At 40.5% G+C, this 25,955-nt stretch overlaps 3 protein-coding genes across 5 annotated transcripts; 1 reads left to right on the top strand and 2 right to left on the bottom strand.

Moving 5' to 3' along the window:
• Window positions 1-1,012: 1,012 nt before the first annotated feature.
• Window positions 1,013-12,854, bottom strand: trim25l (tripartite motif containing 25, like). Of its 3 annotated transcripts, none has more exons than XM_040051447.1 (17): window positions 12,698-12,854; window positions 8,798-9,401; window positions 8,305-8,400; window positions 7,904-8,137; window positions 7,327-7,486; window positions 7,214-7,246; window positions 7,055-7,090; window positions 6,918-6,962; window positions 6,747-6,800; window positions 6,615-6,662; window positions 6,440-6,502; window positions 4,780-5,004; window positions 4,535-4,648; window positions 3,598-3,633; window positions 3,406-3,474; window positions 3,209-3,274; window positions 1,013-2,116 (listed from the first exon to the last, which is right to left on the bottom strand). In XM_040051447.1, exons 2-17 carry the CDS (start codon window positions 9,395-9,397, stop codon window positions 1,557-1,559), a joined length of 2,439 nt encoding a protein of 812 aa, XP_039907381.1. In that variant the 5' UTR covers window positions 9,398-9,401; window positions 12,698-12,854; the 3' UTR covers window positions 1,013-1,556. The 3 variants fall into 3 exon arrangements, with proteins under 3 accessions (XP_039907381.1, XP_039907380.1, XP_039907382.1); XM_040051446.1 differs by lacking the exon at window positions 12,698-12,854 and adding an exon at window positions 12,540-12,647; XM_040051448.1 differs by lacking the exon at window positions 12,698-12,854 and adding an exon at window positions 10,757-10,887.
• On the top strand, window positions 12,547-14,011 carry nudt15 (nudix (nucleoside diphosphate linked moiety X)-type motif 15). The gene is made up of 3 exons (XM_040051452.1): window positions 12,547-12,726; window positions 13,493-13,686; window positions 13,791-14,011. The coding sequence occupies exons 1-3, from the start codon at window positions 12,578-12,580 to the stop codon at window positions 13,898-13,900; spliced, it is 453 nt and encodes a 150-aa protein (XP_039907386.1). The 5' UTR covers window positions 12,547-12,577; the 3' UTR covers window positions 13,901-14,011.
• Window positions 14,012-14,049: 38 nt separating this feature from the next.
• Window positions 14,050-24,606, bottom strand: cpo (carboxypeptidase O). The gene is made up of 9 exons (XM_040051451.1): window positions 24,458-24,606; window positions 23,076-23,115; window positions 22,248-22,349; window positions 22,063-22,167; window positions 21,575-21,691; window positions 21,157-21,250; window positions 17,773-17,975; window positions 14,934-15,018; window positions 14,050-14,817 (listed from the first exon to the last, which is right to left on the bottom strand). The coding sequence occupies exons 1-9, from the start codon at window positions 24,523-24,525 to the stop codon at window positions 14,552-14,554; spliced, it is 1,080 nt and encodes a 359-aa protein (XP_039907385.1). The 5' UTR covers window positions 24,526-24,606; the 3' UTR covers window positions 14,050-14,551.
• Between the last annotated feature and the right edge of the window lie 1,349 nt (window positions 24,607-25,955).

Raw genomic sequence — 25,955 nt, 5'->3', positions numbered from 1 at the left:
TTGGGACTAAAATGTTTGATTTTTTTTTTTAAGACTGCCATCTAGCTTCAGTGGATTCCATAGACTGTACATAAAAGATAGTTGGGTTAATGACCGTATTTTGAAGAGAGACTAAAGTGCTAAGCTAATGCTAACTTGCTTAGTTAACACCTCACCATCTGACACAACTGGCAGATGGTGAGGTGAGGGAGACGGACTGTGGAAGGGAGCCAGAGTAATAATACATATTGAGTAAATGCAGAGCTACTGTAAATGAGGATTCATGGTGACCTTATCCAGTGCCAACTTTATGCTTTATTAAAACAAAGTTTTTAAAAAGTCTTATAAGTAAAGAAAGCATCTGTCTCCCAAATCCAAACTGGGAGCTGGCTACACAGAAGAAAGGCCTGAAAGCTGAAGGCTCTGCCTCCCATTCTAGTTTTAAATACTCTGCAAAGTTAGCTAGCCGTCTGAGAACAAAGTGCTGATATGGTAGAACAAGGTTTTTAATATAAGATGGGACCTGATTATACAAGACAAGGCTATGTGAGGAGAAGGATTTAAAATTTGATTCTGGATAAACAGGAAGCCAATGAAGAAAAGCCAATATGGGATAAATATGGCACCTGATTCTCTTTCACCTGTAATTCAAAGCAACCACGTCCCTAACTCCAAGCCTTAGTAGTTCCCAAATGGAAGAGTTATATTTAAAAAACAAACAATCAAATTGGGACATTTTAACATGAATGTACATGTGGACTGACTTACTTTTGAAACCAGTCTTAAGTGGCCATTAGAAGAACTGCAATAGTAGTAACCAACATGCCTTAAAAAACAAACAAACAAACAAACAAACAACCCAAAACACAAAAGGTCATACACCAGGAGGAGATGGCTGACTACATTAGATAAACTACTTTTTGCATGCTTGAAGTGCAGTTGGTACTTTGTTAACAGGCAGCACCGTGTCCTGTGCCAGATATCCACATATGCACATATCAGTGGCATTTGTTCATCACACTTCAGTCAAGCATTATTATTACTTTCTTTATTAGGCACAACATCGAAATACCATCTTTTAAAAAAATATTTTAGCCCTTATACACTTTGCTGATGCTTTTTACATTCTGATAATGACATTTACTCATTTGATATCTCAGTCATAACCACCACCTGCACCCACCTGGTTACCCAAACGTCTTGATCCCCCCAAAAAACAAAACAAAACGAAATACAAAAGTGGAATAAATAGTTAAAGATTATTTTCTCTTTCTATAGAAGACATGGCATCAGCGCCATGATAACTATGCAGTCTGATATTGTGACAGCCTCAACCCAAAATCTGTGGCATTGAAATCTCCTGTTTGCTAAAAACAGTGCACTCTTTGTTTTTTGTGAATAGTAGAAGCTAACTAAGTGCATTTAAGCCATGTACACATATACACACATACATATATTTATAGATGACTTTGCAAATAATTTCAGTCAGTGTGTCATTCTAACAATCAGCAGGAACACTTGTGTTTTTCCTGTGTTCAGCTCTGAAGTCAGTCAGTGAATTATCAACTCTCTGGTCTTCACAGGGGGCAGATCTTGATGCTCTCAGAACTTGAACTGAAGTCTAGCCCAACCCCGATTCCGCTCCCCACCCAGAAGGTGGCATAAAGCGGCTGCGTAAAGTTGGCTCGGAAGGTGTGGAGGTGGGTCATGCTCTCTGCGACGCTGTAGAACGACAGCGTTCCCGCGGACAGGTCCAGGTAAATGCCCACACGGGGGCAGTACACGACCGGAATGTCCTTTTTCTGATTGTCATGCATGGCTGTGCAGCAGGTGTCCGACAGCTCCAGGGTCCAGGACTGGGCATTGTATCCGAGGCCTGACCTGGCGTCCGAGCCCTTCCTGGCCATCGCCCCGTAAGCTATGCCGGTTGAGGAGCCCCGGCCTCTCCACTCCACCTCCCAATAGCAGCGTTGGGCATACAGCGGACTGTCACACATCACCTGGGTCCAGCCATCAAAACGCTGGGGGCTGTCGGGGTAAAGCTGGGCTGTGCCCTGCAGTGCGGCTTTAGTGTTGTTCTCAGAGAGCGTCAGCTGCCTGTGGGCCGTGTTGGAGTCTAGGGTCAAGCTCACTGAGTCTAGGAAAGACATTTCAAGGACAAAATATTTTGACAACTTATCACGACATCACGGCCAATTCTGTACGTCAACATCTATGTTCTGATACACTACAGTGGAACAAATGGCCTGTAAATGGCCTGTAAATGGCCTGTATTTATATAGCGCTTTACTAGTCCCTAAGGACCCCAAAGCGCTTTACATATCCAGTCATCCACCCATTCACACACTGGTGTTGGCAAGCTACATTGTAGCCACAGTCGCCCTGGGGCGCACTGACAGAGGCGAGGCTGCCGGACACTGGCGCCACCGGGCCCTCTGACCACCACCAGTAGGCAATGGGTGAAGTGTCTTGCCCAAGGACACAACAACCGAGACTGTCCGAGCCGGGGCTCGAACCGGCAACCTTCCGATTACAAGGCGAACTCCCAACTCTTGAGCCACGATCGCCCCAACAAGATGCCCTCCGAGAGCACTAACCTCCTCCAAGCTGGCTCACTCTCTGGGCAGTGTTAATTTTAAGGTAGCATGACAGATGTTTAATAAAATAATGGTAATGGATACTAAATAACTATACATGAATACCTTGAGTTTATTATATAATATGATACTACAGTATATTTCTCACTAACAGCACCCTAAGCAGCTCATTGTCTTTAAAAATGCCTCAATGTTGTGACTGATCACAAATTCACCTGGTAACATGCTCATTATATTAAAGGAAAAACATCACAGTCATTAGGAGTTCTTCATCTATGTGACTACAGTTCACTTATATACAAAACAAACGATTTTTATATGAGAACAAAAATGTGTAACTGAGTTTTGGCCTTCAATGAATGCTCAAGAAATATGTTTTTGAAGGTTTCATGTAAGAATATTGTTTATCTGCTTGTTGTTGTCATTACTTTTTTCCCCCCCTCTTCTTGGAACATATGGTACTTTTAATGATATGAACCCAGGCCAGACCTATATATGAGCATCTGATCCTATATTATTTGTATGGTCTGTGTAGTATGTGGTGACTGAATGAATAAACTGACTGAATGGTTAAAAAGTGACAGTTTGTGGTCCCAGTTTGTGCTTAGATCTGTCATTTTGTACAGACTTACACTGCAGGAACTCCTCTCTAGTCCTCGGCTCCGGGGCCTGAATACTGTCAAGGCTGATTTCTCTCACTGTAAAAAAACAACAACAAAAAAAATTAAATGCATCTTTATTTTTTTTTTTCACTGTACATCATAATAGTTTGATTTCCATTTATGTTTCTTCTCTCAATACCAAAATGACTAAAGCTTGAATGACTCACAGGCGGGGAAAACCGGAGCATGATTCATGGAGTCCGGAGTGGGCGTATCCAAAAAGAGACCGGGGTTAACTGACCAATGAGAAAACAGCATTAGTGACGTCACTGAAACGCATATTGTTTAACTTATTCAACCGGTTGAACAGTTGATGGGACAATACATTCATGTTATATATAGAAGGGCAATCTTCTTACTTTCTGTGGGAGTTTCAGACAGCTCAGCCATGCCCCCTGTTGAATGCAGAGACAGAGTGATTGCTTCTGTTAATGTCACTAATTGCTCTTGAGTGCTTCAGTCAGTAAACACTTCAACTAGAAGTCAAAGCTGTCTATTTAAATGTAAAACCATCTAATAACGTGTAAATATCTAGCACTTAGCCAACTTCTCATTCATCATCATCATCTTGTTTCCCACAAAAGCAAAGGCAGAAAAATAACCATAAAACAGCAAGATTCCTCCCCCCCCTTATTACTGGTGCTGAGTTTCGGATCTTTCAACATCAACAGATGTTTCAATGCTTTCACTGCTTACATGCTAAACGATATTCATGCCATCATTCCAACTCCTCACACCTCGACTTCAAAACATTTCAGGCTTCCTCCTTTGAACAACACTTGCTCCAACTTTCAGTTTTTACACATCAGCTGACACTTCCACTCACTGTCCTGTAAAGTACACAGCGATCTGTAACTCCTTTTCTTCCTCTCATCCAGCTTGCTTTATTCTCTACACTTCAATGTCACTGCAACTCCTTTGAAGTCTATTTAAATGATCGACTTTTTCAGCACTTTTACTTCAGCTGATTCCCAGCTTCACTTGTTGCTTGCACTTTTTTCTAACTCAAACTGACACTTCAGCTTTATTCAGCACTGACATTTATGTCTTCCTTCATTTTCATGATCAACACCAAAACCTATCAAAGCCTAAACTGAAACGAAGCGTCATTTAAACTGACACTTGAACTACTTTTACTTTAATTTGAACCTCTTTTATAAAAAGTGAACTTTTTAATGTAACCATGTTAACCACTTTTTCATCTTTTCTTCAGAAACACCCCATCTACTAGTCACTTAATGGTTTGGTTACTGAGATTGCAAAGAGAGTATGAGTGTTGTTGGAGTCAGGTCCTACATGGATTTCCTCCTGCGGACGGTGTGTTGCTGGCCTGTGCGGCTGGAGTAGCCTGGCTGGTGCCGCGGCGATTGGAGCGGAAGATGCTGCTGATCGACGCCATTCGACTAAAATCTGAGAATACCATGAATCAGATGTCAAATCCATGTCATAGTGTTTGTCAAAGCTGTATTAATATTATTATTAATTTTTGAAAACTTATTTTTGGAAGCAGGTGACAGAAAATGGAAACAATCCAAACATACGTCCAGTAGATGCCCGTGCTGGAGCAGGAGCAGGCGTAGGAGCAGGAGTCAGGCTGGCTGGGACTGGAGTAGGAGTTGTGGCCTGGCTCTGGCTAGACCTACTCCAGAGTGACTGAGATTCTCTGCGGCTGGGGGTGGGGCTAGCTCTGGGGCTCAGTCTGTGGCTGATGCTGGACCTGATGCTGATGTTGGATCTGGTGCTGGCTCTGGGGTTAGGCTCCCTCACTTTTTGGAAGACACGTGGAATAAAATTGAGTTTAATTTATCGAAGCCATACGAAAATTAAGTGTTTACATAAACTTTCAATCAAAATTTAAAGTGTCTATGGCAAATATAAGTGATTGGTGACAACATCAGTATGGTATCAGAACGTCATCTGCTTTTATTGGTTATCTATGGTACTTCATGCACAACCGATTTAGCGTCACTTCAAATATGTTCACAGTGGTCACAGAGTCCAGAGTTTACACTGAGATTTAATATTAGCCACTAGTGCTTCTTTGTTATAAAAAACGTCTCATCTTAGAATGTCACTTAAAGGTGACCATTATACCTTTCCCTGTTTTCTGTTTGTTGTGATAGGGTATGGTCATATTAAACATGGACAAAGTTTCAAAGTTTTTTATGAGCAAAAAGACTATGAGAGCTGATATAGCTGACATGGCCATTTAAGGCCCCCAATTTAAAAAAGGGGATAGGAATGAAAGCTAAAATAGTGTCATTAGGCAGTGGATACAATGAATGTCAACACAAAGGACAAAAAAAAAAAAAAAAAGATTTTTAGGAATCTAAAAATCACGCAAATGATTATAGTTCAAGAATTAAAACTGACATTGAAAATGAAAAAAGAAAAGACTGAAGTAAAGGTACGTAGTGAGGCCTGAGTAATCAGACATTCTTAAATATAACTACTGTTATATATATTTCTTAAATGCAATTGAATACAAACTGTTTAAGTTCTGTTTGAGTTTCAACAATAGTTTTGTGTCTTTCAACAGCAGAAGGCCCACCTCACAATTACTAACGCGTTCATGGTGCAACATGAAATAGATTTACATGTGTTACAATGAGAATATCAACACACTGATGTTTATCCGATGTACTCTGTTCACCAGATTTACACCAGGTTTACTGTATTAGCGTATGAATGTCTTCCTGTTAGCAACAAAGCAGCTACAAAGTCATACCTGCCATCCAAGTCACTGTGGATGAGGCTTAATGGAAATAGACTGGCATTTAGTATAATGCTTTGCCAGTCTAATAAGAAAGTGCTCCCTGTGTAATAAGTATGTATAATTGAGTGTCATCTGCATAGCTCTGTGTGTGGCAATTGCAATGCGTACACGCTATCTGCCTTTAGCATAGAACAGGTGCAGATGACTGTGTGCTGCTAGCAAGATTAAGCAGCAGAAGAACCACCACCCAGGACTGACCTGTAGACAGCCACCCTCTGCCTAAGTGAGAATACTGTTAGCCCAATGACTCTAATAAAGAGAAACTGAGCCACAGAAAATGCAAATGTCGAGTAACTCAACACAATGTGCCTTGACTAAAAATAAGGAAGAACTGTCATTTAAGCAGAAAAAACACCTTGCAGTAGGAAGTAAAAACCAGATTATTATCATGAAGGGTGATGATATTAATGCCAGTGCCAACTCACATGCATCTCTGTCTTCTCTCCTCTGTTTGTCCTGCAGTCTGGGTGAGCTTGTGTTAGCTCTGTCTAAAAACCAAGGAAGAAACTGACTTTTGAAACAAACTTTTCTCTACTTTATCCCTGCTGTGAGCGAAATTTAAATTAATGCTTAAACAGCGGCACAAATACAAACTCTCACCTCGTGCTGTGTCTCTGCTCCTCACATCTTGAGTCCTGAGTCCTATACCTGAATAAAAAAAAAAAGTGACAATGTCAGGGAAATCCTTTGTACGTTGTCAAATGAAGCTTAACAATCATCAGAGTACAGTACCAAGTCCTCGTTTGTCTGTACTTCGCCCTCCAATTGAGATAGTGGGTGTAGAAGCTGTAGAAAAAGAATGAAATTACAAATTATTTCAAATATTTAAACAAGATTGGACGACAAGATGTAAATATGCAGTCATGGTAGACAAAATGTGGTCAGAAAAAACACCAAACATACCCTGTGGACGGGCGTTTGTGTTGCGGGCACTGAGACCAGAAAACACTAGAGAAAAAGGAAAATCGGTATCTTTCTGCCAACATCATGCAAAATGTGAAAACGTTTATTTGGATTTAATAAGAAAATTCAAACCTTACATTTTAAAATCCCTCCTTTCTGTCCGCTTCGGTTGGCTAAGATTAGAAGAAGTTCAATTAAAAAAACAAACAAAAAAAAAAAACACACTAAACTTGAATGCATTAATAATTACGCTGGAAAAAAACAAAAACGAACTATAAACAATGCCTGGAACTTACAGTCTCCCAGAGCGAACAGTGTTGTGTCATTCACTTTAAAAGAACGCAGATAATTACATTAAATGAGGTACAAAATAAGACAGAATAAGAACAAAAGGCCTCTTTGGACAGACCTTGTTTAGTGATCTTGCCCAGCTCCTGGTTGCATAGATCTTCCACTCGCTCCCTGAGACCCAGGATGGCATCTCGTACAGGCTCAAAGGAAGCCTCGTGATTGACTTTCACAGCTGGCAGATCCCCAGACTCAAGAGGACTGCACATAGACTCGTACGTCTGAGGAAACATGGCAGTTAGTTAAAAAACACAACAAAAATTATTTAATCAGGATATCAGGAGTCTTGAGATTCAGAAAAAAATGACTGTATATCCTGCTCTGTGGTCTTCCTCTTTTCCACCTGCCTCAAACTCTCCATTTAACATCCTTCAAAATTCAAAATATCCACTGTCGCCTTTGCACCTTAACCATGTCGCTCTAATTTTGTCTCCAAAATGCTCAATGTGATGTCACTCCCAACAAAAACCTTAGCGTTTCCACAGTGCCATTGTCTCCAAAGGTTTCATTACCATCTAGTAAACTTTCCCTAACACTCTTGCTGCTATCCTTCTGTCATAAGACGTGTAAAGAATAAGCAATAACTGCTGTGTCCATGACCAATATTTCCACTCAGTGACCTTCACAGTCCGGCCTACCTGCAGATAGTAGATGTTGTCTTCGCAGCTTGCCAGGTCCTTCATCTCAGTGTCCCTTTTCTTCAGCTCCTTGATCTCAGCCTCCAGACTATCTGTAACTTCTTGTGCATGGCCCATCTTCTCCTGGTTGGCCTGATCCATCACCTCCTCCAGCAGCTCCTGAAGACGTTCCATAGAGCGCAGCAGCTCCGACAGCACCTGCTCCGCTTCATTGTGCACCACATCAGCAGAACGCTGCGCGCACAAGGAAAACACAAAACTAATTAAGGCCCCTCAACCACCATCATATTATTTAAACCCTGTAGAAAACCTGTTTTCCATTAAAAAAAATAAATAAAAAATACACCCCCCCCCCCCAAAAAAAAAGAAAAAAAAAAAAGAATTGTCTACCGCTGACCAACCTTCATCTGCTCCATCATCTTCTTCATGTCTTTCAGCTCCTGCTCTCTCTCTTTCAGCTTCTGTTGGTTCTCTGACTGCAGGTCGGACAGCAATTTCTGCAGAGACGCACGCCGTGACACGAGATCAGAGAAACAATCCCACAGACAAGGAAGCAGGTGTGTAGGTGGCACAGAAGACAACGTGAGAGGGTGGAGCATTATGAATGACTAGGCTAGGAATGTTGTTAGGAATGTCTTCAGCCTGGCTGGACCCGGTGTCGCACACAAAAGGAAATAACTGACTTCTTTCAAATAAACCTTTTATACACAATAATGGACAGCAGAGAGAAGGGCGGATATGCTTTATTTATAGAATATTGACTGTAAACTTCCATTTACAAAATTATGGAGATTTTTCCCAACACCCAAACCAGTCATTTTAATTTTACTTTAGATCACCCTGGTAACTGTCTGACTGGCCCCAGTCATTATGTAGCACCCATCCTCTGCTTACCTGCTTCTCCAGCCTTTCGACCTTGGTGGACACGCTCTCGTGGCCTTTGTGCTGGTTGCTGGTGCACAGCCAGCAGATGAACATCTTGCACTGTCGGCAGAAGAACTCCTGCAGGTATTTGTGCTGGGTGCAGATCTTTTCGGCCAGGTTGCCTGTCGGTGGGATGAGCTCATGCTGCTTTAGGGATTTCTTTGTCTGGTGAGGCTTCAGATGGGGCTCGCAGTAGGAGCTCATACACACCAGGCAGCTCTTGACTGCAGCTCGTTTTTCATTTTTGCACATGTCACATGGTACGACCGAGGAGGAAAGCTTCTCTTTGGCGAGTCGCATGGATTGACGCACTTCAGATTTGAGGGCTCCTTTGCGGAGCTGCTCCACAGCCTCTGCCAGCATGGTGTTCCTGGACAGGGAGGGCTTGGGGCAGAAGGTCTGACGGCACTGGGGGCAGCTGTAGATCCCTTTGGGGTCATCTTTAGTCCAGTAGTCCTTAATGCAGGCCATGCAGTAGCTGTGACCGCAAGGGATGGTGACAGGATCATTTGGCAGATCCAGACACACGGGGCAGTTAAACTGCTCCTCTGTCCACAGCTTTGCACTCATAATGCTGTTAATGAAAAAAAAAAAAAAAAAAAAAAAAAAAGAGTCAAGATGGTTAGCAAGTCAGAGACTTTTAAACACGCAAAGAATGGAAGAACAAGCTCCAGAGATTCAGAAGGTAGTGTGAAGCCTGGGTTCACAGGAGGAAAGTGTCTGTCGCTCTCAGGTGAGCTGGGAGGGACCAGAGCCACCAGGCAGGTCTAGCGGGGAGAACGGGTGTCGGTGGAAAACTGTGAAATGCCAGGAAACCAAAGGTGTGAGTGGACAAATCCGCACATCACAAAGTATGGCACAGATATTCGGGCTCTTTATGAAAGTAAATATTACTACATGTAGTAGCAAAATCTAATTGAGTAGATTATTCCTTTATTATGAGGACAATTTAACATTATTAGATTGTAACGCTGAGGTATTAAACTCTAAGCAGCATATTACTCTTATTTAATTACAGTCTTTTCAGTCTAGTAGTACATGACCTTGCGCTTAAGTCCCCCTATACGGCCACACGATAAATGAGATGATTATTGGTATAGAAGAATTGAAAAATTCAGTCCTTGCTTTGTGGTAAACATTAGAATAGATGTGGTTACAATATAGAAAAAACTGACCTATCATCAGACAAATCAACAAAACCTCTGCCACAGAAATACAGAGAAATGCAGCAACTGTGTGATGCTATCATGTCAGCAGGGACCAAAATATCTGGAGGATTTCCAGAGTTGATGAGCCGTACCATGTATTACCAGACTTTCCGGCCCCTGGATGGATCTATGTCATGGTCTATTAAGGCAATTCTGAAGACAAATGGAGGGCCCAACCTGGTACTAGCAAGGTGCAACCAATAAAGTTGCCCGTGAGTGTACATACAGTTAGAATGTTAGATGTAGAAGTTTGTTTTAAAAGAAAATGAATTAAAACATCTTATAAAATGAACTACATCTATAAATAAAAACAAGACACTTAAATTTTGTTTCCAAGACATCCGTGTGTTGCTGAGATATCAACTGATGCTGAATTAAGGCCAGGGCTTTGCATTTCAATCGTGCTAGTCTCGTCTTCCCCGAGTCCACCTGAGACTCAACATTTTTACAGTGTTCACGTTGCTATCACTTATTCAAGTTATTTGTATTGCTAAATGTTTACAGGATATTTATTTAAAAAATAAATATAGAAATGTCAGAATAGCTGAAAGTTGTCTGGGGACAGAATATATGGTTTGTTAGTAAAACAGTGTGGTAAAAGTTTTCATTAACCAATGAGTAGCTTTGAACACAGAAAGTGTCTACAATGAGTTATGTTCAATTAATCCCTGCAAAATTCATGCTGACTGTTCAGTTTCAGTATTTTCCCCCCCATAGTTACCTCTGGGGTACGTCAGTGAGATGGATATCTCTAATATTTACATCAGTGTTGGGGAACTCCAGGTCTCAAGGGCCGGTGTCCTGCAGGTTTTAGGTGTGTCCTTGATCCAACACATCTGATTTAAATGGCTAAATGACCTCCTCAGCATGTCTTGAAGTTCTCCAGAGGCCTGGTAATGAACTAATCATCTGATTCAGGTGTGCTGACCCAGGATTATATCTAAAACCCACAGGACACCAGCCCTTGAGGCCTGGAGTTCCCCCACCCCTGATCTTAGGAAGCCCCGCCCACCTGCTGTTGAAATATTTTGTTTGTGAAAGGCAAGTCAGTTTAGCTTTAAGGAAAGGTCAAGGGAGTAAAAAAGAAAAAAAAAAAAGGATACTTGTAGAAGTCTCAAAAACACATAAAATCTCTATGTATCAAATATGATACAGGGGGTAACCCACTGAAGCACTGTGCCATAACCTAATAAGGCATGTTCAATTAAGACATCTGAGAAATACTGACAACCTAAAATAGTTTTGTAGGACTGTCCAAAATATATCAGCATCTTTCTGCAAGTTTCATGAGCATCTGATGGAGGGTGTTGCTATTAAACAATGAAAAATAGTCAACTTTCAGGTGTCTGTCCAAAAGACTGGGCACAGTTACTTTCCCAAAATGTCTCACTACCAGCATCAGCCTCCTTGAAAATAGGCACAAATAGTGCAAATCCAAATCCAGCTAATTTGTGTGTTTTAACCAGCTTCCTTTCTGCCCATTATGCACTGTTTATTTTGGCCTCATTTATTTGGGAGGTTGCTCTGACTCCTTTTAATCTGCAGTTTCACAAAAGCTTTTACTGGGTAATGACAGACTTCCTTTTGATCAGACAGTAAATGTGACACTACAAAGTATACTCACCAACAAATTTTCCACCGGGAACAGACTGGAAAGTAAAAAAAAAACAAAACCCCGACACGTTTGCACAGTCATCTTTGAATAAGACTTAACTTTGGGTGAGGAACATGTCAGCTAAAGCAGCAGTAGGCAGGAGAGAGGATGTGGTGGGTATCTTTGGGCAGTAATTTTTTTTTCTTTAATATAAATGTTTTGTGCTCAGAATCTGATGACTTTTCACACCATAATTGATGTCTACATGCTGGAAAAACAGTGGTAATTACAACGCTAACACAGTGTGAGCCTGTACCATAATCGGAAAAACCCATTAAATATATTAGTTTTCCTCTCCACATGAGGATTTAAACTGCTGTTGCACATATCCAACTATTATCTTCCTGACCTTTTCTCTGCATTGTGTTTGCCTTCAAGTAACTGAACTATTTGTCAGTTGAAATCTTTTAAATAAATAAAGACCGCTGAACTGTAACTTTATCATGAATAAAGTCGTTTCTGAGCCTCTAATCTCCACTGTTGTACACTTTTATATCTGAACTCAGGTCTTTTATTAGTGTAACCACAACCACTCACTAGATGGCAGTGCTGCACTCATGTTAAAGCAACAGTTCCACTTGCCGAATGTTGACAAAAGTGAACAATGTGCGAGTCATTTCTATTTAACTAAATTAAAAAGCGGATAAATAGAACTAATAATATAAGGTAGTATATCGGCTTATCACTGTTGCTACCCAGATTGACGGAATAAAAACGACTTAACGCTAACTCAAGAACAGACACGGCTTGCTTTAAGCGAACACGGAAGTACAAGGTGGAGACGCTTCTTGTGTCATCCAAAGAGCTTCTCTACTGTGTAGCATAGCGGTGTTGCGTGATTTGAACTAACTTGTTTTCATTTCGGAGCCATTTTTCAGTTTCGTTCAGATGCCAAATAATGTCGTTAAACGTCCTGGAGTCGGGGTCGGGGTGCTGGTAACGGACTCTGCTCACCCAGGCTGTGTACTCTTGGGCAAACGGAAGAGTGCGGTGGGAAAAGGGACATACCAGCTCCCAGGAGGTCACCTGGAGTTCGGGTATACATTGACGTTGTAGACTCCATTCATAAATCTGACATAGTTTTCTTCTTCTTCTTTCTCTTTAATTAAAGTGGTTGGCGTGCGACAACCAGGTGTAGTTCCGTCCCCTAACCGGCTGAATTATGGGGACGAGAGGTCCCACACCATCTTTATCCCGTTACCTGTGATATATGCTAATGGGGCATTCTTCTCTGCTTGATCAGCTCAGATTTGCCTTAAAACTTTATGGTGAAAAGTTTTGATATATGTAATGATTGCTGCTAAATTTTTAGCTTCATTTATCAAATAGTTTTTACGTTATATTTAATTAAAAATGGTCTCTGGACCCATTTCCAATATGTTTTGTTGCACTTTAACGTCTGACGCAATGTTTGAGCATAAATGCGTCTACTGTCATACCAACCTTCTGCATATCCTCCTTCACAACAGCCACCAGTCATATTTGTGGTTTTCCTCTTTGCCTCCTGCCTGGGAGCACAATCTCTACCACTTCATCCAGCTTACTCTGCAATTCCTCTCTCTTCCATATACATCCAAACTTTGGACCAAAACATTTTTTTGGCAAATTGGAAATTGTGAACAGATTACATTTTCTCAGTATAAAAATGAAAACAAAACAACTCAGGAGTGCTGCTAATTTTTTTTTTGCACTCCCATGCATGCAGACAATGGAGGCAGAAAGAGCTGAAATAGCCTTAGAAGCCCGTTAATGTACTTTAGCTAATGTTAAATAAGATGTTATTTTTTTTTATTTCATTCAAAGGGAGACTTGGGAGGAATGTGCCCACAGAGAGGTGCTGGAAGAAGCTGGGGTGGGTTTGGTGAACACCCACTTTGCATCAGTAGTTAACGCCATCAAGCTGGAGGAACAGTACCATTATGTTACCATATTCATGCAAGGAGAGTTGGACAGGCAGTCAGGAGAGCCACAAAACCTGGAACCAGACAAAAATGAAGGTATGTGAAGTGGGACTGCTGTTTTTCAGTGGGGGGAAAGCACCTCCACTAAGCACCCAGTGAGCAGCTGATGAAACAAAATGTGTTGCTTTCTCATTTTGCAGGCTGGACGTGGACACGCTGGGATGATTTTCCTCCAGAGCAGCAGCTCTTCATGCCACTGGCCCGCTTGAGGCAACAAGGCTTTCAACCATTCAGGAACAAAGACAGTTGACCCTGAAACTTCCAGTTATATTATGAAAAACTGTTAATCCACAAGGATAATACAGGAACACTGTTTAAAAACTGCTGTTGTCTCAAATGTCTTTTTTTTTTTTTTTTTTTTTTTTTACATTACATACTGTATTTTCTGAAATAATGCAATAAATCTCAGTAACCCTGACCTCAAGGTCAGAGTGAAGTTTTGTGAAAATCTCGTGAATGCAATAACTTGAGAAAAAGGCAAGGCAGGATTTTGAAATTCATACCAGAGGTGCAGCTACTGGAGGCTGAGGGGTTGCACTCGCCACTGCCAGTATTTTTATTTAAGGCATTCAAGTTTCTCAGTTTGTTAGCCTTGACAAACAAACAATGCAAGAAAAAAGTGCATTTTACACAATGTTTATGTCCTAATATTATTGGGGAGAATCACTTTCTTTTAAACCTTGTGAAAAAGGACATTTGCTGAGGAGATGCTCTGTAAGTACTATTCTATTTATTATAAAAGAAAATTTGAGCACAAGAATTCTACATTAACTGTTCTTTTTCTTTCCAGCAAATACTGAATCTTTAAAGCTTCTCCTGTTTCTAAATCTGACTTTGAGGTGAAGAACTAAATATGAGTGCCTTATACAGCAGGATGGCTGAAATCAAACAGCTCTCCACCTCACATGAGGGTGGCTCCAGTGACACCCGCTGCTAACAGTATGGACCAAAGGGTCACAGCAGCGTTGGCTACAGCACCGCTAAAGGTCTTGTCGTGGGCATAGGTGATGATGTGCAGAGCCCCGCTGTAGGCCTCCTCACAGGTAGGCTGGATCTGGTCTTCAGGAAGCTCGAAGCTGTACGTCCCGTTATCTCTGAGCTCAAAGGTGAAGGTTAAGGGGATCCCCTGCATTCGAGCCCAGTCTCTGGATGAACCAGAGTTGGCGTCTGGAGAAAGAGTTTAGCAGTTACATTTCTGAACCACCTAAAAATCCTTCAAACATAATATTTAAAGATATGGGCAGTTTATTTTATTATAATTAGCAGCTGATTTGTAAACTCACATAGTACATCAGGCGAGGCTCCTACAGTGTAGTCCATCCCGTGAACCTTCCAAATTGCTTCTGCTGCACCCTTTCCGACCATCATCTGAGGAATTAGAAAGGAATTTTTGCATACAGTCACTTAAACATGAGTCCACAGAATCTGGAGGTGTATGTTTTCATTAATAAAAGTTCAGAGGAAAGATATGAGATGCCACTAACTGTATAAGGCAATCAATACTGTTTTAAAAGTTATGGTGCTCCATGAGTATTTGTGACCTACTGTTCCCTTATCCTATTCTATATGTTTATCCTTTGATTCTGCTGGAGTAGCTTTGCATGATTTATGGTTCATCTTAATCCTTTTTGTACAGAAGTTAATGCTGGGTTTGGAAAGTGAAGATACCCAAGTATAGATATACTGAAATCAGACCAGTGTTAATAAAACTTCCAAATTAATTTGTACTGTAAGCTCCAGTAGATTTATTGGACAGGCTGTGATCAGTTCAGCTGTGTTGTTACTCCTCTTAAGGTTTACTGTTCTTTGTGGACTTTGGGTTTTCATGCATCTATAATGGCTGCTTTCCAGCCTCTACTCAGTTAAAAGCAATTAAAAGTACTGAATCATCAACGCAAGTTAGAGAGCATTATTTTTCTTTATATTTTCTTTTGGTAACTAAGACTCAGTCGTGTAATTTTAATATCAGCTAGCTAAATAAAATCTAGCAAAGCCAGACATATAAAAATGTCTTTACATTATCTGGTATGGGATGGCTGAAATAACAAGTGTGCATGGGACATGGTGTCACATGGTTTATATTGTGATTGATTATTTTTCACCTGCAAATGTTCCACATCAAAATGGTCCTACTAGATTCATCTTAATCACAACAAACGATCTGCATCAGGAGTTTAAAAATTATATGTAATCTCAGAAAATACACTCTCCAAAACCAAAGTAAGTTTTGTACCTTTTAAGAGGTAATGCAGAATTTCACTGCTGTACTTATTTGTATTTTACAGAGATCTTTCCTAAAGCTCTGCTGACAATTTTGTACCACAAAGTAAAGGTAAAACAATGAACTCTTATCTTTTTTCTTTTTTTTTTAAAGTAGAAAATTGGTTACATGACAATGCGTTAATTTATTTTGATACAGTTAAAAAAATATATTATACATCATACAGTTGGAAACTGATTAGTGTTTATATTAGCTCATTCACAATATTACTGACCGCTAAAAGCTTTATCTAACCCATATCTAAAGTCAGCTTGACCTACATGTCTTTGGAGGGTGGGAGGAAGCTGGAACCAGTCACCAGGCACCGGGATGAGCGTGACAACACTAATGTCTGCCCCACTAGGCTGCCATTATACAAGACTGATATGAAATGAAACTTGTCAGAATGCTATATATATGTCTTTTATTTAACAGCAAAAACTTAAACCCTTGTAGCTGTTCTATATATCTGCGATTCACTGATGGGTGAAGTGAATAGCAGTGATTATCTCTTCATCATGGCACCTGTTTGTGGGTACAATGTATTAGGGATCAAGTAAACAATTTGTTCTCAGAGTTGAAGTGTTAGAAGCAGAAAAGTGGGCAAGCTTAAGTGAGTAATTGAGTAACTGGCCACACAACTGGGTAATCTTAAAACTACAGCTCTTGTGAGGTGTTCCTGGTCTGCGGTGGTCAGTATCTATCAAAAGTTGTCCAAGAAGAAAACATTGGTGAAACAGCAACAGGGTCATCGGTGGCCAAGTCTCACTGAAGCATGTGGCTTCAGGCTGGCCTGTTTGGTCTGCTCTCACAGACAAGCTACTGTAGCTCAAATTGTTAGACAAATGTAACGCTGATTCTGATAGAAAGGTGTCAGAATACCCGGTTCATCACAGTTTCTTTTGTATGGGGCGGCATAACTGTAGACCAGTCATGTTGCACCAGGATGCAGAGGCAGACAGAGGCAGTGTGATGCAATTTCCTGCTGGGAAACCTTGGGTCCTACCACATGGATGGAAGGACTGACAGTAATAATAATAATAATAATGGATTGGATTTATATAGCGCTTTTCTAGGCACCCAAAGCGCTTTACAATACCACTATTCATTCACTCTCACATTCATACACTGGTGGAGGCAAGCTACAGTTGTAGCCACAGCTGCCCTGGGGCAGACTGACAGAAGCGAGGCTGCCATATCGCGCCATCGGCCCCTCTGGCCAACACCAGTAGGCAACAAGTACTATCTACCTACCTACCTAAGTATTGTTGCAGGCCGTGTACACCCTTTCATTTTATGGTTACAGTATTCCGTGGTGGCTCTGGCCTCTTTCAGGAAGAACAATGGAAAACTGGTTCAGGAATTACTTGAGGAACACAACAATGAGTTTGAGGTTTGGGCTCTGCCTCCAAATTCCCAAGATCTCAATCCAATCAAGCATCTGTGGGATGAGCTTGACAAACAAGTCCAATTCTTGAAGGCCCCACTTTGGAACTTACAGGACTTAAAAGATCTGTTGCATCTTGTTGTCAATCTGGGAACTACTTTGAGAAAGATGAGAGTCTTTATCGGTGATTTATTTTGAGTGTTTTGGATTCCTAACGAGATTAGAAGAATTGAATCCCTAAACGACCAACCAAAGTTTGGTATTTTGGCTCCAGATTTTTGACCCAATACCTCATCTGCACTGTTCTTTCTTGGCACATGAGCATGAATTTAATGTCCTAGTGCATTTACCCATTTCCTTACTTGCTATCCTCTTTATTAATGTAAATGCACACAGATATAACCATTGTCAAGCTATAAAGAGTGTCTCAGAAAAGTGTAAAAAAATGCATCACTATATTTGTTAATATAAATACCAGCTCATCATAATTAGGGGCAGTGTAGTTGGGGTGTCCATAGGGAACCAGGATCAGCTGGCCGTAGGAGTGGATGGTGAGGAAACACAGGAAGATGTCCTTTCGGCTTCCTACAAAGTCAGTTACAGCCTTGGCCTCAGGCTCAGATGCTGGTTTGGTTCCAGGGTAGGTGTTTGAGCAACAGTCAAATGATACCCCAACGGCTGTGCAGGCAAAGAAGGAGAATATGAATTGCATATAATATTAACATGATTATTTTCACATTCTATTAACACAAGTTTACCTTTTGAAGTAGTAGTAACCCCTGGACTGAAGAATTAGGATACAAATTACAGTTCCTCTTGAGGCTGCTTCCCAAAGTGAATCAAACCTCATAGACTCCTGTTTTAATTGTTTTTTTGTTTTTTTTTATAGACAAGTAGTTAAACAGTGTCTCACCGTTGCTAATTCAAGTCACTGAACTGGATATCTCTATTGTTTTTGCTGTTTGTTGCTGTTGCGATATTTGCAATGGAATTATCTAACAGGTAATGTAGCCTTGTAGCCTGGTACGTGGATGAGCGGTGATTAAAGTTCTGGTATTTTATCAGTTTTGTTGCTTAGTAATAATTGACAGATATGTGTGTCTATACTTAATGGAGCTTGCTGACAAAGCCAATAGCTTTAGCAGATAACTTTGCACTCTACCCTCATCTTCAAATACTTGTGACTCTTAAAAAAAACAAAATGGAAGTGACCAAATGCTGAGGCTTCAAAATGGAGTCCAAAGTCTCTAGGTGATGTCATGATATACACTTTGACCTTTGGAGCATATATCTATAACTTATAAACGTTTTTTGGCTACTTGGTTCAAACATCAAACAAAATATGAGTCTGTTAACATTGTTTCCTATTCACGGATGAGGTTTAATGGTTTTTGTATAGCGTGATAAGCTAAAGCTACATTAGCATTAGCATCTTGATTTTGGCAAATTGGAGGAAGCAAAGTTTAGTGTTTTCTTTGCTTTCATCTTTACTTTTAGCATGTCTTTCTCCACTAAGCAACACTGAACTTCAATACTAGCATGTATGTAGATACAGTCACTGTAAAAAGGAAGTTGTCATGATCCTGGGTTTTGTACCCAGCATTTTCTGTTTGGGACTCCGTTTTCTGTTTGATTTTTCCCATTTGACTTTGTTGTAGTGTTCAGTTCAAATATTACCTTTGGTTAGGTTTTCATTCTGATTTTGTATTGAGCCCTCCTATGTTCCCCAGGCCTAGCTTGTGTTTCTGATATGTCTGTGTTTAGTCAGTTTTGTCTTCGTGTTTACTTTGGCCTGCTAAATTCCTGTGTTTTAATCTTAGTGTTAGTTTCCTGTTTTATTTTGATAGTCTCTTATCCTTCAGGTTTTGTGTTCCCCCTTGCTCTTTAATTGATTCTGTTCACCTGTGCCTTGTTTTCCCCAGTTTTTTCTCTTTCCCTGATAAACCTCATGTCTATTTAAGTCCTCAGTTTCCCTTTGATCTTTGCCATGTCATCATTCCTGTTGTCAGTTTAAGTCGTGTGTCTTGTTGTTTTGTATTTTGTTTGCGAGCTGCAGCATTAAAGCTGTTTGAGTTCAATTAAGCCTGACTGCCAAGTCCTACATTTTGGGTCCTCTCGCTGCCTGCGACACACCCTCGCTTGACAGAAGTAGTCTTTTTTTAAGGTTTTCTAACTTTTGCATATCAAAGTATAATAAAATACATATAATCTGGTACTTAGCAGGTCTTCAAACTAGGTAGATACTCCCTTAGATGAACAACGATGCATGCCATTTTACATTGTTTCATTATTTATTTTACAAAACGTAAGCCAAAATGCAGATGCAGTGTTTGAAAAATTTAGAACACCCTGCCTGGTAACATAAGAATTAAGAGAGTAAGTAGCAGCCAGGCCCTGCTAATCAGATTCACTACATTAATTGGTCACCAGCAAGTCTGAGCCCCTCTATAAAAGTTGCCAGTTTGCTGGTTTGGAGAATTCAGGTGTGTGTTACCACAATGCCAAGAACAAAAGACATCAGCAGTCTTCTTAGAGAAGTAATAGTTACTGTCCATTAATTTGGGAGAGCTTATAATAGCATTTCCAGAGAGTTTGAAGCTCATCATTCCACACTGAGAGAGATCATTCACAAGTTAAAACATTCAAGACCGTTGCCAATCTTCCAAGGACATCCCAGCCAATTCATTACAAAATGGGAGGTGATGATTTGGGCTTCTTTGGCAGCCACAGGACCTGGGAACCTGGCAGTCACTGAGTCAGCTTTGTTCATCTGACATGTAATAACTTAGAACTTTACCATGATTCCTGTGTTGTGACAGTGTTGTCTGATTAATGAAATGTGTGCACTTTATTGTCATGTATATAGGGAATAAGAGTAATGCACACTTAAAGATGTGTGTTTAAGTCTGTGAAGGTTCTCAGTCATCCAGGTCATCGTAGTCTAAAGAGCTTGGAAAGAAAAGCATCTGGACTTCTTTGGTAAATGGCCTACATTTGTATAGCGCTTTTCTAGTCCCTAAGGACCCCAAAGCACTTCACACTACATTCAGTCATCCACCCATTCACACACTGGTGATGGCAGCTACATTGTAGCCACAGCCGCCTTGGGGCGCACTGACAGAGGCGAGGCTGCCAGACACTGGCGCCACCACTCTGACCACCACCAGTAGGCAGACATGGGGTTAGTATCTTGCCCAAGGATATTTGGCATGCAGCCAGGAGGCAGCCTGGGATCGAACCACCAACCTTCTGATTAGTGGCTGACCTGCTCTGCCACCTGAGCTACAGCCACCTTTAAGTTGAAGCTGTTGAAGACGTTTCACCTCTCATCCCAGAAGCTTCTTCAGTTCTAAGAGCAACTGGTGGAGCGTCCAAGATTTTAAGCCCTATGGGAGTGTCCCTCCAAGAGGGACATGGATCCTCTATTGATCCTCTACCTAATCACACGAGCCAAGGTGTGAAGACGGGTGTAGGTCAAAACCAGTCCAGACGCTTTTCTTTCTAAGCTCCTTAAACTACGATGTGTATTTAAGTTATCTCAGGCAGTCTGTCTTTCATTTTTGATGTTTATGTAGTGTCTGAGTTTAGCTAGGAACCAGTTCTTTTGAGAAGACACTGATGAATCTTAGAATTTTACATAAAACTGTGATGCATATGGTTTAAGCACAGATTGGTGGAAAAGAGTTTCATTAATAAAACCAGTGAGTCACAGAAATAAGGTAAAAGATGCCAAAAGTTCTCCAAAGACCTGAGGAGAGTTTCATGCTTGGTCATAATTTCAAAAACAGCAATAAAAAAATAAATAAAAAGGAAAGACTGCAACGATCAGCTTTCACTGAAGAACAGCTACATCACTCACTTCCCCAGTTGGCATCAAAGTTGCGGTTGAGATCGGTGCCATAGCAGCTGCAGTCCTCAGGACCTGGTGACCTGTTCTTCCTCCACAGTCGAGTCTGAGTGGAGCAAAATGTTCAGTCAGTCATAAATAAAATGGCAGCACAACATTTTTGTAGATATTAAATGCTTCCTGTGATTGATGCTGTTCATTATTATTCCATGTGTCTTACTGTAAAACATTCAATTATTTTGTACTTGAAGGTTTTTGAGCACAAGAAATAAATTTCTTCAAAGATTGAATTATGGCTCATTTAATCAGTTACATCTTCAGTTACTCAGATAATCATCCTATTATATCCTGTTCATCTGTGGTTTGAGATCCTGAGTGCATAACCCTAGAAATGTAATTGGATAAATATCTATCAAATACGAGGACTGACTGTCTTATTTTCCCACGTGTAGATGTAGCCGTCTATATTGAGCACTGGAGTGACGTAGAAGTCCACGTTCTTCATCATCTCTTCCATTTTGGCATCTGTTTTGTACTTCTGCAGAATCTGTTTGGAACAGACGAACACACATCAGGGGCAGGCTGACACACTGGAGGACATTTAGTTATTAAATTATATTCATTTTGTCAGACAGGATGTTTTCTCCTCACAACAGAAAACAATCAGGACAACAAATTAGAAGTTTTGCTGTAAATCTTAATTTTATTTATATGTTTATTGCCTTTTAACATCAATCACACTCAGGTCAGTCACTTAAAATAGTTAAAAAGAAATACTACAATACCAAATACGTTATTTAAAATGAAATGTTCTTGTTTCTAGAATAAATGTGGCTAACAAAATCCCCTAGCATTAACTTTACCCCTAGAAGGGTCCTATGAGTCCTGGTGGACGTATATTGACAGCAGCTCTCTTACCTCTCTAACAAAGTACTGGCAGAAGGCTGGAGCGATCCATTCTCTGGCATGTATTCCACAGTCCATCCAGATAGCTTTCTTTTCCTTTCCAGTATTCAGGCCAATCTGGAGAACAAATATCAAACATCCATGTGCATCAGTATCCGTTTGGCATATGCCAGCTTGTGATCTGAAACTTTGTTTACCTTGAGCAAGCTAATATCCCTGCTTTCATAGGTCTTTCCATAATTCACCACGGTTACAACATCAGGATGATCCTTTACCATCTGTTCCATCCAGCTAGTGATCTGTAAAATGGAGTACCAACATATAGTGAAGTCTTACAAACGTTTGACTGGTTAGCTGTCTTTCTCTAATATCCACACACGCACAAACATGTATCAAACCCCTCATTTCTTGATAATTTGCTTCCAGACTTAGGGTCTTTAGCAATAGTTCTGCAGATTTTCTGGATATCCTTCAAAGTTTTTCTTCGGTAACTTGCTTCTTTTTCACCCATTTTCAGTCCAGTTCTTGTATCTGGCCATTTCAAGAAGAGTATTGTTTTTGTTGTGTGTGTGTGCATTAAACAACTGTTAAATCACCATGAACTTATGGAAATATGAAGTTAAAAAAGTCACATATCTAAAGGGATAAACCGGTGTTGCATCGCTATAATAGACAACTTAGCAAAGAAAGCGCCTTTGGCCAACTGTTGTGATTTGGTGCTATAGAAATAAAACTGAATTGAACCAAAATTGGTCTTATGGAGTGATGAGGTTGATTTGGTTCAAATCGGGATCAATCTGTACGGAGGAGTCAGGGGCGAGGTGCAAAATTAGCACATTTCCATAAATGTTGCATGTTCCAGTAAATTATTGCATCTGTTTCCTGTTTTTCTTGGAAAACATTAACAAAATGAGGGCTAGCTCAAGACTTTTGTACAGTGCTGTATAAACAGCATATTTTAGAAAATGTGTGTGTGTGTGCATGTGTGTGAGAGAGATGTGGCATCTGAGTTATGTGTGTCTCACCTCTGACATGGGGTGGTATTTATAGTAGTCATACTGGGCTCTGTTGCACAAAAAATACACGAAAATCTTGAGAAGCAGTTGACGTTAATCATACCTCAATAATAGTATGCTCTTTTATCTGGGTTGTAGTTAATAGTTTTTAAAATTACAAGCCTGCAATAATCAATTTTTAACTGCTTCAAAGGCAGTCTATCCAGCTGTTGGTTAGTACAAGCTAAAAAGCCAGCATCGGTGATGGTACAAGGGTCCATTGTCAAATTTTTCACAAAACCACATTCTGCACAAATTACAGCAACATAGGTGTTTAGTAAAGGAATCTGTTCAACCATGTTTGACACATTATGAAATAAAAAATTAGAGAAAAGGTGCCATGAACTACTGAGCAGCTGAAGTGCTATAATAGGAAAATGCTTTGCTCTAGAGCCGGGGTCTCAAATTTAAATGAGCTGTGGGCCACTGCCGGCGCTGACATCTCATGTGAGGGCGACTTAAGTGTTCAAGTAGTACAAAAAAAGAAAAAACTTATTTTAACATTGCACTCAACAACAAACAAATCCTCCCTAACAAAAAAAGGAACTTCAACGGCCAAACTGAATTATATTTCTTCATGTCAATATACGGGCCGCAAGTAGGGGTGACATGGGCTGCAAGTTGCTCCCGGGACCCCTGCTCTATAGACTACAGCAGCCAGCCTCCTCCATATTATTACAGAGAAGAAGGATGAAGATGAGCATGTTTAAACTTAAAAAAAAATCTTGCTGCCACCAAATGAAAAATTATTATATATTTAAAAGCACAATAAAGTTTCTTTCACTAGGCCGTTGGATACTTTACAACCCTCCACGCCCTGCTCTCTGCTCAACTGTCTTACAATAGCCCATATTCAGCCCATAGCCCATATTGACCCCTGTCCCCAATTCAAAACCCTTTTGTATATAGTTAGAATATATGTGTATTTATAATAATAAAAAAATTACATCAAGACAACTTCCTTGTTTGTGTACACATAAATATACAAAATGATCTCAGTTTTAATATTTATTTGTCTTTAAGCTATTTTTAGTTAAACAGGTTGTAGCTGATGATGTGCAGATGTGTCGATGTGTAGATCATTTTTACTCTTTAAAAATACTTTAAAATTCTCAACACCATCTTAACGTCTTGAACGCTTCCCAGCCGTTAATCTTCAGTGTACCACTTTAAACAATGAAAGTCAGCAAATAGTGAAGAGTAGCAGAAATGAAGGAAGTAACAAAAGTGAAAGCTTTGTCCAACTTATACCAACATCACAAGGATTTGTATGCTAAGAATATTTTGAAGGTAATTATCTATTTAAAAAAACAACAACCCCTGATCAGATCTATTTAATGAACAAAACTCACCTCTCCACTGTTGCTGCTCCCACTGCTGAGAGCAGCAACACAAAACTCATTCCCACACAGTCAAGCATTGTCTCTTTGTGAAAGAAAAGTCCTTGTCTGTACTGGTCTGCTTTACTGATCCCAGGGAAGCCCAGTAAAGAGATACATGTGTTGCATTCTACTACTTGTTAATATTTGATCTGAAATGACTAAGTGAATTACTTTACAATGGAAAGTAATGTATCCGTCATCTATTTATATCATTAACTGCCCATGATCATGGCCATAAAATTCGGTGATTGTGCTGACATGTAAAGTCGCTCTCTTTTCTAAATGCAAACTTCTTACTTTTCATTCTTGACTGCTGCTATCAGCCTTATTATCTTGGCCAGTGTCATGTTTTGTCTGCATATTTTCTGCAAGAACTGACACATTTGTGGAAGTTATGTGGAAAAAATATAACACGATGGAACTGAATGAAATTCACCCCCCTGCAGAAGTAATAATGAGATGTAGAAAGAAATATCTAGGACATACAGGGAGTGCAGAATTATTAGGCAAATGAGTATTTTGTCCACATCATCCTCTTCATGCATGTTGTCTTACTCCAAGCTGTATAGGCTCGAAAGCCTACTACCAATTAAGCATATTAGGTGATGTGCAACTCTGTAATGAGAAGGGGTGTGGTCTAATGACATCAACACCCTATATCAGGTGTGCATAATTATTAGGCAACTTCCTTTCCTTTGGCAAAATGGGTCAAAAGAAGGACTTGACAGGCTCAGAAAAGTCAAAAATATGCCACAAGATGCCACTTGCCACCAGTTTGGCCATATTTCAGAGCTGCAACATCACTGGAGTGCCCAAAAGCACAAGGTGTGCAATACTCAGAGACATGGCCAAGGTAAGAAAGGCTGAAAGACGACCACCACTGAACAAGACACACAAGCTGAAACGTCAAGACTGGGCCAAGAAATATCTCAAGACTGATTTTTCTAAGGTTTTATGGACTGATGAAATGAGAGTGAGTCTTGATGGGCCAGATGGATGGACCCGTGGCTGGATTGGTAAAGGGCAGAGAGCTCCAGTCTGGCTCAGACGCCAGCAAGGTGGAGGTGGAGTACTGGTTTGGGCTGGTATCATCAAAGATGAGCTTGTGGGGCCTTTTCGGGTTGAGGATGGAGTCAAGCTCAACTCCCAGTCCTACTGCCAGTTCCTGGAAGACACCTTCTTCAAGCAGTGGTACAGGAAGAAGTCTGCATCCTTCAAGAAAAACATGATTTTCATGCAGGACAATGCTCCATCACACGCGTCCAAGTACTCCACAGCGTGGCTGGCAAGAAAGGGTATAAAAGAAGAAAAACTAATGACATGGCCACCTTGTTCACCTGATCTGGACCCCATTGAGAACAAACGTAATTTATGGCTCAATGGTAAGATGACTGTAAAAACTGCTCCGACCGTGAGTGTCAGCAGTGTCTGAAGATGAATTGGCACAAGCCTCATGTCTTAACTTCGC

This window comes from Simochromis diagramma, unplaced genomic scaffold, assembly GCF_900408965.1.
Source record: "Simochromis diagramma unplaced genomic scaffold, fSimDia1.1 OVJJ01000107.1, whole genome shotgun sequence".
In the NCBI taxonomy this organism is placed as follows: domain Eukaryota; kingdom Metazoa; phylum Chordata; class Actinopteri; order Cichliformes; family Cichlidae; genus Simochromis; species Simochromis diagramma.
This window is presented reverse-complemented; position numbering and strand designations above follow the sequence as displayed.